Consider the following 16,715-nt stretch of genomic DNA (forward strand, 5'->3'; position numbering starts at 1 on the left):
GCGAATTGGACCGCGTGAATGTCCACCAAGACGCAAGTGAGGCACGCGTGCGTCAGTGTTCGATGGTCCAAGTGCCGTCTCGGCGATTGGAAAAAACGGCCGTCAAACTTTTTTTTTTTCTTGCGCGAACCTTGAAGACCGAGCATCTCGATTGGACCAGTTGTGAGACGTGAGATACTCCGTTTTATGGCATCCTCAGGGCCGAACAGCGATGGCCGATAGCCCGCGGCTTCCCACTTCGTTTGCACCGTTCGCTCTTTCGGAGCAGATTCGAGTTATGGGCTCGCGCTTTGGAAGATAGAGGAGGAAATGGCGAGAAGTGTAGAAAGTGTAGCTCGAAAGAAACAGATTCCTACGACAGACCTCTTCTTTGATTTACATTTTAAAAGGTCTACTTAAAGGCCCGAATACGTAGACGCAATTTGAGGACCAACGGACCTCCGATAATTTCCTCGTTGGTGATAGTTCGAAGTGGCAGATCACACTGGCACGCGCATGACACGCGGGGTTTGAACATGGGCATACCTATAGGTCATATAACGTCTAGGACAATTAGAATTTTTGTGACTGACGGTCGTTGGCACAGCTCAGCTTCGGTTGTGTTTCGAATTTGCCGAGCTAAGGAAACACTGGTCGCTCCGCTTCTCGCTCATCCTGACTCGATTGTACGCCGATACGAGGTGCATTTAACATTCTGATCCTCGAGTACTCCCGTTCAATTTTGCGTTAATTGCAAGCGATAAGAACAAATGGATATCAGGTAAACTTCTTGATTGAACATTCCTCGAATGCTCCGATTCGCGGGACAAATATCGGTAATAAAGACAAAGTGTAAGCACATGTTGTGGTTTGCAGGTTATCCTGACAGGTCTTTCTCGCAAAAGACTCGGGGAGACTCTCCCAGAAGAGGCTGGTACGCTTCGAAACTAATATGGTGCAATGCAAAACTGACCTGAAAATGCCCGACTTCGAGGAGCAGACCGAACGGGTCAGGGCAAGCAGCTTTTCCGGATTGTCATCCGAAAGATCGGTTCATCAGTCCGAAATGGAGACATTTCATAGTTTAATCAGACGTGAACAGACGGACAGGAATGCCTGAACATTTCTATAAAGTATTTTATAATTATAGAAATGTCCAGGCATTCCTGCCTGTCTATGTAAAGTGATTGCAATAACCTGAATAGCCATTCCAAGGATTTCGGGATACGAAGAACACAATCTATCCGCTTGCTCGGGAATAGCTGTTTAAAGGGATTAAGCATTCGTGCTTGTGTTACTGTCTTTAATATACGCAAATTTGATCTTACTATTTTTGGGTAACAAAAACGTTCTCAAAGACAGCAATGACTTTGCAAATGCCGTTGTAGAGTTAAAAGGGAAGATACATAGTTAAAATTATACGATAAACGTACTGGGTGGATATTTTCAGCTTGACACACCTCGAAGATATTAATCTCCTCATAATTATATACAGTGATAGTCATAAAAAAGAATTCCCCGAGGAAGTACGCTGTTTCGTCAGTATTTTCCGCCGATTAAGTATGAACTCAATTTTCTTATATCCGAATCTAGTCATGGTGGAAAACCTGAGGCAACGCGATTTGGCGGACGTCGTAAACTTATTAAAAATACATTAAGACATACGTAAGAATGGGCCCATGACCGCGACTGTTCTAAATTTCGAGCTAATAGACAATTGGTCGCGAAAAATAAATAGATGGAATAAAGTGAATCTTGAAATGAACATAGAATAAATGTGATCAAGAAAGTTTTCACTGATGAATGTATCGATATCACAATTTTTTCTTATTATCCTTTGAACGAGGATGTCTTGGAAATGTACTTTACAGATACGATGAGAGAGAGAGAGAGAGAGAGAGGGGGGGGGAGAGAGAAAGAGCAGAATATAACTCACAATCAGTAGTAGCGACGTGGATCTTTTTAAACAGAGTCTGCAGAACAGTGCCATCGGTTGTAAAGCAGTCTATGACGAGAAAGTGCGTAGACTAAAATTATCTATGATACATAAAGACTAGTGAAATTATTTTATTTCCCGACTGAATTAATAAATACTGCATCTTTTCTTTGTGTACGTAATTACCTCGATTACAATGTATTGTCTCGATCTATTATCTCGATTATCTACAATCTATTGTCTCGATTACAATGTATTGTGGTAATCTTAAAATCATACATAGGGCTAGGCACTTTATGCTTTAAGCATAATAGCATAATGTTTCCAAAATTGTTCTTAAGCTCTAATTTTGATAGTTATGCATAGTACACATTTAATATTGACACACTGAGAACAATGTCCGATTAAATATAATCGAATAATCCAATTACATAATAACAAAACTGTTGTATCCAATTAACTTGTATATCCGATGAAAAATATGATCGGTTTTTCAATCAAATTTCATCGGTAACTGCATTTTATCAGATAAATTTCGTCGGATGTATCTATAATTTAATCGGAAAACGTAATCGGAAAAATTAACCATCGAAAACATTCTTTAATAGGTTTATTCGATGAAAATTGTTCACAGTGCAGATTTCAAACGTCTAAGAACGCATAATAAAACTGCGTAGCATAATGCGATTCTCTCATATTTATCGTATAATTGCCACAAAAAGTGGGATTTGCATTTAAAAAAAACTTGGGTTTGGGGAAACGGATGTATATTTTTCAAAATCATACACTTTTCCTGTTTTGTCATTCTATTCACTTGAAAGCTTCTGGAAGCTTCTCGATTGGAGAATCTTGAACTCAAAATTCCAGGGAAGAAGAGAGAGACGGTGGGGGAAAAGGAGCGACGAATGCATGGTGTAAAGATACAAGGTGAAACGTTGCGCGTGTAACCAAATTTTAGGGCAAATTGTTGGTACGTTCCACTTAACAATCGCAACGCTCGTAAACACAATCTTGTCTTTGTTTAACTTTTGGTTAAGAAACAAGGATGAAATGATTCCACGAACATTGCTATTGTTAAGTGGAACGTAGCCCACATAAGTTTGTTAGGTTTTTAGAGAAATGATGAAATATTTCAATATTTTATCAAGATTTTAAGTTTTTGTCAGTGTGACACTAGTCTTGACCTGACTATATAAGCGTTCTCTATGTTTTATTGAGTAAATATGTCGTATTACCACTTATATTTTGTCTTTGTCTTGTATTGTCCTTTCCTTCTCATATATTGGAATACATAGTTTTTGGAATTTTTGTTCAAAGAGAGTTGTTAAGATGTTCTATTCCTATATTTTTTATTTTTATACAATTTCACAAGTCATGAGCTATTATATATTACGTAAAAGTTCGAAATAACATAATCACGCATAAATGAGAGATCTAACATATGCATAATTGGCGCAAATCGCTAGATTTCTCACGCATATTAAAAGCATAATCAGGTTTTTGCTCCTGGAATAATCAATAGGTGTTTACTCGTAAAAGCATAAATTGCCTATCACTAATCATACAGTTTTTACCAAGTGAATATATTATCTGAACATAAGAAATATTTTGCGTTTCCACTTTTCTAAAAATACTTATTAAATCGTCGATCAATCTTCTTCATTCACAGGAAATAATTGCGATAATTTTAAGAGATCTGATTGCGAGTTTCATTGGTGAAAGCCAGCTTGGATACGAATATGACGGCCACGGTCCGTCGGCTCGAACCCATTATGAAATTTTCGTACTTATTACTTCCGGATTGTGGATATCGAAGACGAGCAGTGATTTGCACAAGTGATGATGTGTAATATCGTATCACTTACGTCCGGTGAAACACGTAATCGATACATGGTTGTGCGCAATTAAGAGTAAGAAAACTTATGTGAATTAAGATTTCCAGTATATATGTAATATCGCGGACTTTGAAACTTTCTTTCTGTAGTTGCATTTGGATTCGTGGCGATTTGTGAGCGAATAACCAACCGTGATATTACATACATACGTTAAATAACGACATATTATGTCTATACTATAAAAGTTACGTTGTTATCACTGATCGCTCTTATGCAATTGAAAAGTTGCTTGATTATATTTCGTTTTTTCTTTCTCCCTTAGCTATAAGTAATTGTTTCTGGGTAAGCGTAAGTGCAATGTTTTCCAAGGCGTGAAAGAAGAAATTTCTTTGCGTCATCGTTCTAATGGATAGAAATAAGTTGAGGAAGGATTAAGTGCCTAATCTTGAGAGAAAGACTATTTGTAAATCTGATAAATCGATTGTAGTCAGGAATTCGGTTAGTGCCTTTAATTTACATGAAATATTCTGATTTTAGTATAGAATTGTAAGTCTTTTAGAGACGTATTGAGTTTATTATTTGGTGTCCTCGAAACTATAATATTTAATCCATTTATCTCATAATTTTTAGTAATTAGTATATTAATTTTTTAGATTATACAAACAAATTAGAGTTGTTTACTCGTAATTTATAAATATTTTTACGGAAAAGGTAGTTGAGCCGAAACTGATTATTTATTGTAGTGATGTAAAATTATTTTTTTAATTAAGACAATACATATTTTTATAATAATATAATAATATTATAATAATATTGTAATTTAATAAGATTCAATATCTCTATAAAAAAAAGTTTTCAAACGAAGTAAAGAGGTCGGAGAAATCGTTTAAACACAAAGTTAATAGGAATACTGCCGACTACCTCGTATAGTTAATAATTCTCCTAGATGTTGTGGTCGACTGACAAATGCGGAAGTGAGTTATATATTTTGTAAATAATTTTGTACACATTTTCATTTACTAGCACTTTTCTAATATACGAGATTATTTAATTATCAGGATACGATCTTAATCTCTTGCACTCTATTTATTTCTCCCTTAATTAAAGCCTACATAATGTAATTTCCTTGTGATGCAACTTAAAGACAGATCGATCAATGCTAAAATTTTCGCTTCGTGACGTTACGTCTGCAGGTTAAAAAAAAGTATCTCTCATTTACCTCTTACGTGCACCAATAAGATGTGATGCAACTAGTCAGAAGTTACGTTCGTAGCACGCAAAGACTATGTGTATTACATCGCGGCACTTACAATTCGCCCCTTTCCTCCACTTCTCCGAATGTCCCGCGTGACGGGAAATAGAAAGTTCATGTATGTACACGTTCACGAAAACGCATGATTAGTTTATTATAGCAATCCCAACGCCCTTTCCCCTGTGGAAACCGCGAAACTGGAGAACCTGCCGAACGTTTCCTGTTTATCGGAACGGAACTCTTGCCCGACTCGGCTTTTAAAACGATTCGCCAAGGTTGTGGCGACACAGACATCATCCTGCTAGCACGCCAGCGCTCATGGCTACCTCGTTCGTCGTGGAACCCTAAGGTGCCATCGAAGATAAACGCGAATGCGACCCGATAATTTTCAGCTTGGTTACCGAACATCATTTTTTACATCCGTTTTGATGACACGGATAATAGCGATAGGTAGTTGGTTTCCCTGATTCGAGGATGTTGTCTATCGATGCCATCGAATTTTCTCTTGTTCGTGCCATAAACCGAACTTCCGATCCTTTTGACACTGGAATTCCTTGTTTCCTGATGGTTTGTTACTTCACTAATCGAATAATCTTCGAAATTCTTTATTAAGTTCCAGAGTGCTTCTATTTTTCTTAATTTTGTTTTCGGCTATACACTCCACGGAACAAAAAGAGTCTTACTTAATTTTTGTTGAAATATCTATGATAATGAGTAAAAAAACGCAATATATTTTGCTTGTATGTAGTGCTAATATCTGCCGGTATTGTATTGTATTTTGCATTATTTTAAGTATAATAAAAATTAGTTATGACACACTGGCAAAATACATTGCGCTTTTTTTTATTCATCGTTGTAGATATTTCAACACAAAATTAGGTGCTGCTCGTTTCGTTGCGCGAGGTGCATTTTTGCTACAAGAAACTAAAATTGAGCTACCTTTGAGCCTAATTATCCGCCAATAAATTCATCTTCTAAAGGCTGATTATAACTATTTTAAGCTGTTCGTAAGATCCACCTCATGTTCTTTTTACGTCTCTTTTTACATTTCTTATCTTGCATCATCGAGCAATGTTATTAAGATGTCTCAGAAAGTGTGTATTGATGTCCGAGTGCTTATTGTAATTGGAGTAGATTGTGCAAAGTACAAAACATTTTTGCGACCAATTACCTTTAACCGGTTGAACCTGATTTTGCCACTCGAGTCTGATAGAAGACGATCGAGGGGGAAATCGCTGAGGGCACTCTGATGTACAGGTTTGCGGCATTACTGGGCATCACTAGGCATAATAAGATAAAGTAATGCCCACTAGGCGTTAGCGGGCGTTGGTGTACAAGAATTTGGTCAGCGATTTCCCCTCGAAGGGGACGATAAACGGAACTTGTACAACCGGGAGTAATTATGAAACTGATAGGATTCTATGCACCGATGATACTACTTGCGTATCTATATAAGGAGAGTAGAAGAGCAACTAACTAGCGCAGTCCATGAGTTTACCTTCGACGGAACATTTACGGGAAAGTTGGATTACGTTCAATTTGCGCCGTATATTAAGAACAAAAGCGAGGTCGCCGTCTTGTACCCCAAAGGACTCACGGGCTACCGCGAGGATACGCTCGTTCGCGATTGGAAAAGAGTCGGCGTGAAGGAAGGGCGACGCGGTGGAAATTATAAAAGAGCGATCGACCAGCAAGAGGGGGGCAGTCGCTTCCGAGTGTGCACCTGGAGCACTACGATCAAAGTACGTTCATATAATCATATTGGATACTCTGTAAGATAGTGCTTGAGACACAGATCTCCGCCGCTTCGGTTTCGCGCGGCTCCTCGACAAGCAGATTGAGTAAGCCGCAATAGTGTGAACTTTTTAAATTAATTTATATAACATACACTTGGCACATTATATTCTTAATCTTTTCTATAGTGGTTGTCCATTCTTGTAGACGTTTATTATAGATGAAATTAAATCACTTCAGTGTTTACATTTTGATATTTCTTCATAAATTAATAAAAATTAAAAATTCCGAGAAACTGACTTTTAGAAGAGGAAATAGTAGGCAAAAAACTTATTTTAATTTATTTTATCAGAATCCGATAAGCTTTAGCTTAACAACAACGAACATTTAACGCCATGACGTTCTCTTTTAAAGGTTAAGAGAAGTTTAAATGCAAATTGACAACAATTTATAATCGAGAGTACATGATTCATACAATAATCGGTTATTTTGCATGATATTTTAGCTTTATGCTTTTAAATTGGTATTTTTTAACCCTACGTTACTCACATTCAGTGTAAAGTATATTCCAATTTTATAAATTTAACTAAATTCATAGAATAAAATTCTTTATCGATCAAATGCCACATAACTTATTTCCCAATTTAAAAAAAGTTTTACCCTTATTTTTATTTAAAAATGTATGGAATTTTGTTAATTTTTACTTCATTGTAAATTATCATAGAAAACAGTGAAAATGGAGATAAATGGAGAACGTTGGAAAAAATCACACGAGTAATGTAGAGTTGACGCATACTAAATTGCAAATTTATAATCACAAACGTTTCTCGATAGGTGGAGTTTTTCTTTTACCAAACGATGGATAAATTTGCTTGAAACATAAATATTTTAGCCATTCAAATCGCAAATTATATGACGCGAGAGGGTTGAAAGTCATAATTATGTGGCGACAACATAATGACTTTGTCTGTGACGTCTGCCATTGAATCTTCCAATCACGTTCGCCAGAATAATTTGTCGAATCGATTAACGCCGCGCGAATTTCAATCGCGATCTTCGGAGCAGCTTGTCTCGTCCTTGGTCGTAAAGGCCGATTTTAAAGGTCGGAAGTACGATACGCGAGTCGTCATTGTCACAAATTGGCATTTTTCAAGGAAATTCGAGCGTCAAGAAGAGCGCGAGATTCAGCTCATTAGACGAACAGGCCGCAATAGCGTTAACCGATCGTAAACGCCGTGACATAATCCTTGTAATACGCGAAGAGGCAAGCGTAACGATTACATGATCGTATCGTAATAACGAGCGGTAAAATCTTTTCTCATGGACCGAGATGAAAACGGCAGTATGGATAGCGGCGTGATGTAATCGACGTAACATATTCTCTTATGGAAAAAAAAGCTCTTACGCGCGCACTCAAGAGATGAAAGCTCGCGAGTAGCTGCGATAAGTGGCACTTTCTACGCGGAAGAAGACGGTATACCCTTAACCGGCTCTATCATAATCATAGTAGTACTGTGTGCTTTGTATGTGCTGTCGCTATTACGTTTCATCGATGTTGAACACGGATACGAAACCGATATAACGCGAGATACGGCGTTTCTACGACTCGATGATCGCTACTTTCCTTTTTCTTTTCAATAACAGTTCTCTTGAAATTCGACGCATGTATCTAGCAGACACAATCGTGCTTGCCGGCGAAGCTTTTTATTTTTAACTCCATTCTTCAAACGATGACATAACGTGGCGGACATTACGTATTCTTTACGTTAGGATTTTTATGGGTCCAGTTCGCGATACATAAAGGCAATATTGCAACAGAGTTATACAACCTTAATTACCTTCGCTCCGATATGCGGAGGTCCATAGTTAGTGAGGTAGAAGGGAGTGATTGAGGCAAGAGACTAAGGTATACATTTCTTTCGGTAATAAACGCACTTAGAATCGAGAAAGCAACTAGCCGCATCCATTGTGAAATATTCTCTCTCAGTTCTCACTAAGACAGTGTACCAGTTTGTTAGAGATGTTTCATTCTCAGCTCTTCCTACTCGCTTCGCGTCGCGGGGGAAAAGGGGGTTGTCCGCCATTGCAATCATGTCTAAAACGACATAATTGTGAAGCAGGATTAATAAAGTAACGTGACGAGATGATAATGATACTTCTTTTGAAAACCACTCGTTTTGTTTCGGCGAACAAAGATAGGTGAACAACCGACTCGCATTGCATAATCGGAGAAAGCGGTTGCGAAACGGGCCGGTGCGCACACAGGCGTCCTGACTCAAACACGTGGCTTAAACGCGATGGTACCACACTAATCGTTATGTCATAAACTGACGAAAGGTCCGAGAGTCCTCGTTCGACTTGCGCGAGGTAACGGATACACTCTTCCAAGAGAAGTGAAAGAGACGCGCGAGCGTATTTCTTCCTGAACACCTTCGCCGTGGTCGTCGCGACTTTGAACAGAAACTGTGTCAGCCGGTCACCAAACAGTATCATCTGACGATTCGAAAGAAAGTGAAAATACGTCTCGTCGCGCTTGCATAATTATGTCGGAGAATATTACGAGACGATAATAAATCAGTTTTCGCTAAATACGTCAGAATGCGCTTGACGCAAAATTACAAAAAAAAAGGATCATTACGTTATGTATTTTATTAAGAAACGTTATGTTATTTTTTTTAAATAAATTATTTACGAGAAAAAAAATATAGCGGTCAGAGGTGTAGTTTTTATACAATCTGAAAAAAGCGGCTTTAAAATTTCCGAAAAGCATGTGAAAATGTTGTAATGTCGTAATTCCAGAGCTCTGAAAATTTAAATAAATCACTTGACGTCTCTCGAACAAAATCAAGATGGGAGCAGTCGAATGGGTAGTCGATGAGGATAATTATGAGTGCACCCTCTCGGCGGAGCTACAGAAGATGGCGAAGGACGAACTCAGAGAAGATAAAAATACCAGAGATCAGGCCCTCGAACAGATGCGTAACTGGATTAAAATGAATCCGCGCATTCAGAATTGCCGTCTCGGTGAGGCTACGCCATTATATTGGGTTAATGCATAAGTTCGTCCCGGTTTTAAACATTCGCGCACTTTATATACGAATTCGATCTGCTATCAACTTCACACTTATATGACGTAGTAAACATTTGAAAGTAGCAATTGAACGGAAACTGTCAAATCTGTTGTCGTCGAGTGATGTTTGTGAGTCGTGTAAATTTATACAGATGGATACTTTAAGTATGACTTTCGGCATATTATGCTTTTCTATTTTTGAAAAGGCAAAACTGCTGTTAAAGAAAATATGTTCTGTTTACGGAGAAGAATCCACCATTCGTAAATGGTTCCGACGATTTTGCAATGGTAATATTAATCTCACGAACGAGAAGCGTTCTGGACGGCCTTCCGAAATCGACAGTTGCGAAATTTTGGCCTTGGTCAAATCTAATGCTCATACGATAACTCGTGAGATTGCTGCTGTCACTGATTAAATGTATCTCGAAAAAATATAATAGGTATGTTTTTGGTTAAAAAGTAGGACGAACTTATGCATCAACCCAATATAATCAACGTGAATATTAACGTGGGAATTTAATTTCCTAAGAGAGATCCAACATCGTGAGAAACGCAGTAATTTCACTACTAAAAATATTTAAATTGTTTTAAAATGATAATTAAGTGCGTAGATAGCTGTAATCGCTTCACGATTTTGTAAGACTTGGCAACGATTGCCTTGTAGAAATTTTAACGAGCAGCATCGAATTTGCAATTACGGTATATGTCGACAATTAGGCGCTTGGCTAATTTGATATCTTTTGTTAGATGCACGATTCTTACTAAGATTCTTACGATGCAAAAAATTCAATGTCCCGATGGCCCAGGAGGCCGTGGAAAGATACCTGCTGCTCCGTCAGGTGTATCGAATGGCATTCCATAAATTGGACATTACAGAACCGACAATGGAAGAATTACTATCCTTGGGGTGGGTATTTTTCAAATTACCCCGTTAACGCTGGATCTTGTTTGTGATTTCTTCTTTTAGATATATCTTCGCCGCACCTGGTCGCGATGCAAAAGGCCGTCGTGTTATAATCGCTAGACCAGGTATCTATTCGACACTTTTTATGCACAGAATGCTGTTCTCTTTCGCAAGATCGTATCCCAATTCACGGTTTTTTTGTTTAAACGCTCATTCTGGTTGCTAAATGAATGTTTGAACAGAAACACCGAAAATTGCGTAAAATCGAGATACGACCTTGTGAAAGAGGTCAGACGGTATGTATACTTTGAAGTATAATCACACAAAAATGATAATTGAAAGATTGCAAAATTAAATTTTAGGTACTTTTCGTTAATTGGTTTGTTGCAATAGATATTGCATGTAATTATTACTAATTATAAGAGCAAAAATAGTTGAGAAAGTACTTTTTAAGATATGCCTAATAAAGATACTTTATAATGATATTCTCTAATAAGAGATGAATCTATATGTAATAATTCTCGACGCTCCTCTTCCGTCGCGTTTGCTTACTAATCGCACGTACGTGCAATTTCCACCTAAGGCGTATTTGATCCTCACAAATACACGAACGTCGACATGTGCAAAATCCATGCTATTACTTACGAGGCACTGATGGAAGATGAGGAGAATCAAGTGCGAGGTTTCGTGCATTTCGCCGATGGTGCCGGCGTCAGTTTCCCTCATCTGACACTTTTCACTCCCAAAGAGGCAGTTCGCATCGTAAAGAACGGCGAGGTAAAATTTAAAATACTGTATAATTCATGAATACAGAAGATTAGCATAAGATTAGCGAGTAAACAATTTTTTAAATTTACGAATTAAATTTAATACAGGAAGTATCCAAAAATTATTTTAATTTCTCACCTTCTCTTTTACTTGCAAATTTTTTCTAATTCAACAGCTGTTACTGTAAATTTACATAAATGTTTTGAAAACAAACATAGCTGTTTAAATATTTACGTACACTTTTCCACGATATTTGATGTCATGATATTTGATATTCGTCATTTAATATTTCTACATTCTTGCGGGACGTTTCAGGCGTAACCAATTTAGCTGCAAGTCTAGACTAATTGTAAGGATGACGTAACAAAATTTTATAACGGTTCTCAAACTATAGACATAACAACCGGTTTTTCCATCTTACATCTTCTGCTTTCTTTAAGAATCTAATCTTTAAAAGACCTACTTAAGTTTCTATTTAAAAAGACTAAGGTTTATTGTTAATTAGAAAAAATAATATTAGGAAGAATAAATATAGATTTCTACGAACAAATTTATTGAAGCGTAAGTTGTTAATTGCATTGGCAGATTAACCACACATAGAAGTATATACATTTGCATAAATATTTTATTATTTAACTAACACTAAGTTCCTTTTAATAAAAAGAACATGAGAAATGTTTATAAAATTGAAGCAAACTTCACTAGTTTTTCCACGATGCTGATTGAGTCTCATTACACACTGTGTCTAGTTCTGCGAACAAGTAATTTTACATCGATTAATTCAAGACACACGCACCTCTTTATTAAATTTTTTTGTCACTACCTTCGCTCTTACATACTTCAGATTTCCAGGTTCTAATAATAATCACGAGTGAAGCTAGATTTCAATCTTAGGTTTCTTTTTGTGAATAATAATAAAAAATATATATTGTAACTCACAATCAGATTTCACACGATTCATAATTATATGTCCTACGTTCAAAGTATCGATTTCGCAATTTTTATTAAAATACAATTATTGACGTCATAAGCACAAAGAATTAATTACACAAAATACATCAACAACATTAGATGAGTTATGAAACTCAATGGAATATTTATCATGTTTATACGCGAACGTATAATTACGACTTGGAGTAATTTCTATTTGTTTCAACCTTGGAATGTTATAATCATAAGATGACTTAGGCAAAATGTAGTTTTTTTATTATTAAATTTTTGCTGAGAATGTTATTTGTATGTATAATTAAAATTTAAAACCACTTTTTAATTGTTTGTGTAAACATTAAGCAATATATATATACAGAATGTTATGTAATACCCATCTCACATCTTATTTGTGGATAGAGCGGACTAGACTGTCCTCCTAGGCATTTTGCAATTTTCGCGATAGTTAACGAATTATTAATTATTAAAAATCACTGTCTTAGCCCGGTCTACCGCCGAATTCAAGCGCGCGGCGAGATGCGGCCGTTTGAATTGAAGCGCTTGAATAGGACGGTAGGCCGGGCTAGGCAGCAATTTTTAATAATTAATAACTCGTTAACTATTGCAAAAAGTGCAAAATGGTAGAGGACTTGTCGACTCAGTCTAATCCGCTCTATCCGTAAATAAGAGGTAAGTCGGGTATTACATAACAAATAACAAAATAGTATAATAAATGGACAATAATGGATTGCCTTCAGCGCACCGTACCGATGAGACACAAAGAGGTCCACGGGATCAACGCGCATGCGTCGATAAAATTCGCCCTCGACTTTGGGATGTCGTTGATCTCCGAGAAGATCAGGAGTCGTGTGAAAATTTACACAAGCCTCGAGGATGCTATTAACCACAAGGTAGACACGAGCATGCTGCCCAAGGAATACGGCGGTACCATCCCCATGAAGGAGATGATCGGTAATTCGCCCTTGATTACGGACTCCTCAAGCATTATACGTTTCACCACAGGAAAAGTTAATGAACTAAACACTTTTTTTTCGATGCAGATCTGTGGCGGCAAGAATTAATAAATTTGAAACCGACATTACTGAGCCATGATAAGATGAGCGTCTACCTCGAGCTGTACTCGGAGAAGGCGCGGGAAGGCGCGGTTTCGGCATTGAAGCAAGGATTCGGCTGTTCCAGCGTGGGGCCCAACGACACCACGATGTGTGGCATAAGCGGCTCCTTCAGGAAGCTAGAAGTCGATTGATATTTCAAATTCCATCGTTTCTTTATAAATACCGAGGGGGAAACCGTTGACCAAAATCTTGTACACCAATGCCCACTAATGCCCGGTGGGCATTACTTTATCTTATTATCTTATTTTATCTTATTTATCTTGTTTTATCTTATTTTATCTTTATAATGCCCGAGCAAGGTCTAACGCCCGAACTAATGCCCAAAACTGCCCCAAAAATGTCTAGTAATGCCTAGAAATGCCCAGTAATGCCGTAAATCTGTACACCACCAATGACCCTCGGCGGTTTTCCCCTCGATAAATACATTTTTCAACTAGAGATAAGCAGCACGGAATCATGAGATACAGATTTATTTTGGAAATCGCACAGCACTTTAGATTAGTCCTGGTATTATGAGGATGTAATTTTATTTTTGTATTACGTATATACACGTAAGTAACAATACGGAATGCAGCATAACCGATGTGTATTATCTACTGCACTGTGGACATATATCAAGCGTTGTATATAATATTTTTGTTAATGCCTCACAATTAATAAACAGGAAAAAACGTTCCATCTATTCGTCCTCTTCGACAATTCGTCAACAAACATACTCGCGAAAAAAAAACTCGACAGGGACTTTTATGAGGAAATCCATTTGCCAATTATGTCACGAACTCTCGCTCGGGCTTCCTTCAAATTATCCCCATCCGTGTCTACGTCGCTAAGCATGTCACGGCAGTGCGAAACTCCTTTAAAATAATAGCATTATCATATTATCTTCCTGTGTTAGAAAAAATACAGAGTTCTGTTATACTTCGTACAATACATTGCTTAATTACCTTTCATAAAAATAACAGGTGAAGAAGCGTTTAGTTCGTCAATCACCGACAACGGATGCCACGGATCGAGATCGCCGTTCGTGAAAATAACGTTTCGTAAATCCGGTAGCTTTCCTCCGTACATTATATTCGTCCTTCTTACCCGTGTACCTAATATCTTTTCATTATAACTAAAATCAAGCGTTATCGTTTTCACGATTAAAAATAATTCGATTCCTTCCAACAAATAATTCGATTTGACTGAAAGTCGTTCCACATTTAAAAAGCGTGTTGTAAAGAGATATCTTGATACGCATCAGGTATATTCGCGCAAATTATGAACACGGAAATAAATGATACCCGAACGAGAAAGATATCAGTTCGTTATTTTTAAAGTACTTACTAGTCGCCATACAGGTCGATACACAGATTGATGTAATAATCTAACGGGAACAGCGTTCCAAAGACTGATTTATCTGAGCTCGTCGTCTGATAGTAACCGTATTCCTTGCAAGTCTGATGATACCATTGTCTCACTATGCAACAAAAAAAAATCATCCCTTGTACAACGCGTCTCACACTGTATGCTATTTCATTTATTTTCCATTGGCTGTCTCAACTCACTGATGCTCTTGGCTGCCGCCGATTCCCATGAAGTCTCTCGGTATTTCTTCACGAAATTAATGTAACTTACATCCTGACACTTGTCCTGAGTCGAGAAGACGTGCGCCAGTCTCTGCAGGGGACTGCCTAAATGCGCCGCCGTCATTTTATTACACAACGCCGCAATTTTTGTTTCACCGTTCTCTACGGTATCATATTGAACGATTCCGGCGAACACCTAGAATAAAAGTGAATAGTGAAACAGAGATATAGCATCGTTTATATTAATCTACTTACCTCCGCCAACGTATTCATGAAGTAACCAAGATCACTAGGAGACTTTACGTCGGGCGCATCGCACAAGCTAAAGTCGATATTAGCAATGAAAAAATTTATAAAAATAATTATTTTTACTTATTATCTCTAATAAATTCTATCAATTTTTTCTTACGCGATTGCACCGAATTTCAGACTTACTTGAAAAGGAGTTTAAGCTTATCGGGCCCGTCTTGCGTGGCCAATAATTCCTCTACCGAGGCGAATGCAGTTTTAACATCCTCAACGCAATTTGCACTCTGTCTGCCAAGCGATGTCGTCACAACCTCGTAGTATTCTACGAAATCAAGCGTTCTTAGCGATATTCTTAGAGAATATTATATCTCGATCAAGAAATTTACCGTAGAAATCAGCCTTCGCCTGAATCGGAGCGCTGCTGGCTAAGGCACCCTGTGAAAAATATTCTTTTCTATTTTATTCCTCCTCTATTTTATACGATATGAATAAAAAGCTAACGCAGACGATACTTGGATGAGATGAGGGTACTTGAGACGTGCCCACGCTGCCATGTTTCCAGCGTAAGAACCACCGACCACTATTACGACACTCTTTTCCATGTTCTTTTCTTTCTTTTTCGTCTCGATGAAATAAGCAAGATCGGCGAGCGCCTGATCAGCGTTCAAGTACTGCAAGTTCTCCGTGCTAGTGTCTCTAAATTCGTTTGGTGCAATGTGAGTTTAGGGGCTCTAAATTTTGGACAATGAAAACAACTATGGACTATATACTTCGTTGGCCTGCTCTGTCCGTAGAATCGATGTTCGGTGTAATACATCAAGCCGCGATGTTTCACGCCGATTTCGTACATCAATCCAGTTTGCAGAAACCCGTTCGTTATCTCCCATTCCCCGCCGATCATAACTAGAATAGGACCATCTTTCTTCAGAAACGCAGAATTTTCTTTGTACCGCTGTGTGGAACAATGGAACAAGTGTTAAATGAAGAAAAATATGCATTTTGAAATGAAGCCAAACTGGCTGACGATAATAATTACCATCGACCAAGTACGATTGTCGCGATGGTTGAAGTGATCGAGGGGTTGGGTGATCCAACCATCAGTTATATTCTTGTCTGCATCTTTATCAAGCGACCTCGGTTCCTCCAAACCTTGAAAAGTGAATCCGCGAAAACCCACCCCATTAACGAGGGGATGGACCGAGCACAAAACAAGCAATATGTTTAGTGCAATCATGATCCGTGCCTCTTTGCAATTGCACAGCAGAGAATTCGTTTATCTTTCAAAGCGCACTAGATACACGTTAAAACGTGACTGATTAAAGTTTGCTATTTCCTTCAATTATGACCAGTGGTACGA

General features: G+C 37.8%; 2 protein-coding genes and 1 long non-coding RNA gene across 4 annotated transcripts; 2 read left to right on the top strand and 1 right to left on the bottom strand.

Annotated features, from left to right (window-relative positions):
* Nucleotides 1-28: 28 nt before the first annotated feature.
* On the top strand, nucleotides 29-2,097 carry LOC105561091. The gene is made up of 2 exons (XR_001008878.1): nucleotides 29-760; nucleotides 856-2,097. It is a non-coding gene; the product is annotated as an uncharacterized LOC105561091 (long non-coding RNA).
* Nucleotides 2,098-6,647: 4,550 nt separating this feature from the next.
* On the top strand, nucleotides 6,648-13,769 carry LOC105561092 (clavesin-2-like). 2 transcript variants are annotated; one of them, XM_012010759.1, is made up of 7 exons: nucleotides 6,648-6,744; nucleotides 9,536-9,760; nucleotides 10,554-10,713; nucleotides 10,774-10,835; nucleotides 11,294-11,487; nucleotides 13,164-13,377; nucleotides 13,467-13,769. In XM_012010759.1, the coding sequence occupies exons 2-7, from the start codon at nucleotides 9,586-9,588 to the stop codon at nucleotides 13,670-13,672; spliced, it is 1,011 nt and encodes a 336-aa protein (XP_011866149.1). In that variant the 5' UTR covers nucleotides 6,648-6,744; nucleotides 9,536-9,585; the 3' UTR covers nucleotides 13,673-13,769. The 2 variants fall into 2 exon arrangements, with proteins under 2 accessions (XP_011866149.1, XP_011866147.1); XM_012010757.1 differs by having other exon boundaries at nucleotides 6,679-6,843.
* A 280-nt stretch (nucleotides 13,770-14,049) lies between these two features.
* Nucleotides 14,050-16,689, bottom strand: LOC105561093 (putative serine protease K12H4.7). Its single transcript, XM_012010760.1, has 10 exons — nucleotides 16,395-16,689; nucleotides 16,129-16,310; nucleotides 15,871-16,054; nucleotides 15,745-15,793; nucleotides 15,545-15,680; nucleotides 15,365-15,431; nucleotides 15,089-15,305; nucleotides 14,868-15,000; nucleotides 14,486-14,655; nucleotides 14,050-14,395 (listed from the first exon to the last, which is right to left on the bottom strand). Exons 1-10 carry the CDS (start codon nucleotides 16,590-16,592, stop codon nucleotides 14,286-14,288), a joined length of 1,446 nt encoding a protein of 481 aa, XP_011866150.1. The 5' UTR covers nucleotides 16,593-16,689; the 3' UTR covers nucleotides 14,050-14,285.
* Nucleotides 16,690-16,715: the final 26 nt, after the last annotated feature.

This window comes from Vollenhovia emeryi, unplaced genomic scaffold, assembly GCF_000949405.1.
Source record: "Vollenhovia emeryi isolate VEMERY1.0 unplaced genomic scaffold, V.emery_V1.0 DF939212.1, whole genome shotgun sequence".
In the NCBI taxonomy this organism is placed as follows: domain Eukaryota; kingdom Metazoa; phylum Arthropoda; class Insecta; order Hymenoptera; family Formicidae; genus Vollenhovia; species Vollenhovia emeryi.